Raw genomic sequence first — 2,500 nt, forward strand, 5'->3', positions numbered from 1 at the left:
CGGGAGTGTATTCGCCATGGAAGTGGAAGTGTGTGTGTGTGAGTGTGTGTCGGAGAGCTGGGCGCCAGTGACCCACTCAGTGGTCCATTAGCCATGATGAATAATTGTGCAGTGTAGGCAGCAGCTGAATGCAAGGGGGCCCAGCATCTTTCCTCCACTCTTGTTCTCTCTCGCTCTCTCGCTCCCTACTCTACTCTACTCTTCTCTTCTCGCTTTTCTAATGGCGAGCTGAAGAAGCGAAAGGGCCACGGTGACCTGAATCCTTCTCCTCGGGACCATCAGGACTCCTGCAGAGCTGATGGCACTGAGAGGATGACACTGTGGGAAAGTCATTATGAGAGACGGAGGGAGAGAGAGAAGGAGAGAGAGAGGGAGAGAGAGAGAGAGAGAGAGAGAGGGAGAGAGGGAGGGGTATGAGGAGGAGGAAGAGGAAGAGAGTTTGCCAGTATAATATAAAAATACAATACTATCCAGTTGTTGGCTGTTGTTTTAGAATACTATATTTAAAGACGATATTTGGCTTTGGTTGTGGAAAATAATGTTTTTCTCATGCCAGTAAACACACTGAGTAAGTTCATACTGAACTGAATTTAGCAACAAAGACAGTGTCTGTCTGTCTGTCTGTCTGTCTGTTTGTCTGTCTGTTTGATTGTCTGTCTGTCTGTCTGTCTGTCTGTCTGTCTGTCTGTCTGTCTGTCTGTCTGTCTGTCTGTCTGTCTGTTTGTCTGTCTGTCTATCGCTCTCTCTTCGACTTTATCACATGGCCGTAGATACTTGCGCACAAGATTGCCTCAAAATCTGTCAATGTACTTTTAGTCGATCAATGTAACTCTCCTTCAGTCTCTTTGTTCCTGTTGTGTCTCGAGAACACTGTAAACTCTTATCTTTAACTCTCCTTCAGTCTCTTTGTTCCTGTTGTGTCTTGAGAACACTGTAAACTCTTATCTTTAACCTTTGACCTTTCCAATGGAGCGTTTTCCAAACCACTTCATCGATTGGGGGGTTGATTGGCCCATAAACGTTTATACCGATGGTTAGACACTCTGCTCTCTCTCTCTCTCTCTCTCTTTCTCCATCTCTCCCTCGCTCTCTGTAGTCTCTCAGTAGGTCCTAAACCTTTAACCAGCTAAAGAGCAAATTGCTGCTTACTCCTTCAGGCTCCATTCACACATTTTTGTTGATGGAGACTCCCATTATGGCTCTGTGTAAGGAGTCGGCCATTATGGCTCTGCGTACGGAGGCGGCCATTATGGCTCTGCGTACGGAGGCTGCCATTATGGCTCTTGTCTGTTCTTAGCGTAATACCAGTGGGCCTGAGGCCGGGGCTGAGGCAGCCAGTCTGCTCTCTGAAGACGTGCTCAAAATATATATGCTCTTACCGCAGTACAGCAGTGCTAAGGTGTTCTAGAAGAGTGGTCAGAATGTAGCTAACCCTCCTATTACACCAATGGACCTGGAGGTGTTCCAGTGTGGTCAGAATATGTGGTCAGGATGTTAAGTGATGACGTTGACTGACTGGCGTATTTTGTCCTCTGTGTGTCTCCGTAGGTTGTATTAAAGTAGCATACCGGAACAATTGCTAATCGCTAACGATATGCTAGCGGCTAAAACTCTTGAAATGTGCTGACTTTGACATTATGACAAGCGAGTTAGTCAACAACTGTCCAAACACAGTCAAACATCAAGCAAGTGCAACACACAAGACAAAGCAAGACGGCAAATAAGCTACTTACTAGTTCGGCAGACAGTAGAAACCGGGCGGCTTCAGGCAATCCTACATTTAGCAGTAATATGCCTACGGACCCTGGTATGGCAATGGCACAAAGGCGATTCTCCATATTAAAAGTCATTGTAGCGCCCCAATTTTTTTAAAGCTGTTATTTTAAGGTAAAACTGCTTATCCTAACCCTAATCCTGATGTACAATTACTGCATAATGCCACTTTAAGTGATGATGTTAACTGACTGGTGTATTTTGTCCTCTGTGTGTCTCCGTAGGTTGTGCTAAGTGATGATGTTGACTGACTGGTGTATTTTGTCCTTCTGTGTGTCTCCGTAGGTTGACAGGGTTTGCGGCCCCTTCTCCCATCGTGAGCACAGGGTCACGGCTCACTCTCTGGCTCCTGTCAGACTACGCCGTCAGTGGACAGGGCTTCAGAGCCTACTACGAGGGTGAGTAAAGATTCACACACTTGTCCTCCTCCGTCGCAGAACTGTGTGTTTGGCTGCTCTTCTTATACACCTCACGCATCTTTCCGTCTTTGATTTTTCTTCTTTCTTTCTTTCTTTCTACGAGGAGTTTCTTTCCCAACAGTTTGACTTTTTAGTGATCTGTCTCTCTCTCTTTCACTCTCTCTCTCTCTCACTCTTTCTCTGCCTTTCTCTCTCTCTCTCTCTCTCCTTCTCTCCCCTCTTTTTACTCTTTCTCTTCTCTTCCGTCTTTCATCTGGGTCATTGGGATGCTGTCTGGTTTTTTCAAAGCTGACGCGAAGTTAAAACAG

General features: G+C 46.0%; 1 protein-coding gene across 1 annotated transcript in view; it reads left to right on the forward strand.

Annotated features, from left to right (window-relative positions):
• The window catches only part of csmd2 (CUB and Sushi multiple domains 2), a 396,217-nt gene that overhangs the window by 68,123 nt on the left and 325,594 nt on the right, over positions 1-2,500 (forward strand). Inside the window, exon 3 of the mRNA XM_031586639.2 lies at positions 2,059-2,171. Coding sequence (XP_031442499.1) covers positions 2,059-2,171 — 113 coding nt within the window. The remainder of the gene's footprint in view (positions 1-2,058; positions 2,172-2,500) is intronic.

The sequence above is a fragment of the Clupea harengus genome, chromosome 19, assembly GCF_900700415.2.
Source record: "Clupea harengus chromosome 19, Ch_v2.0.2, whole genome shotgun sequence".
NCBI classification, from domain to species: Eukaryota; Metazoa; Chordata; class Actinopteri; order Clupeiformes; family Clupeidae; genus Clupea; species Clupea harengus.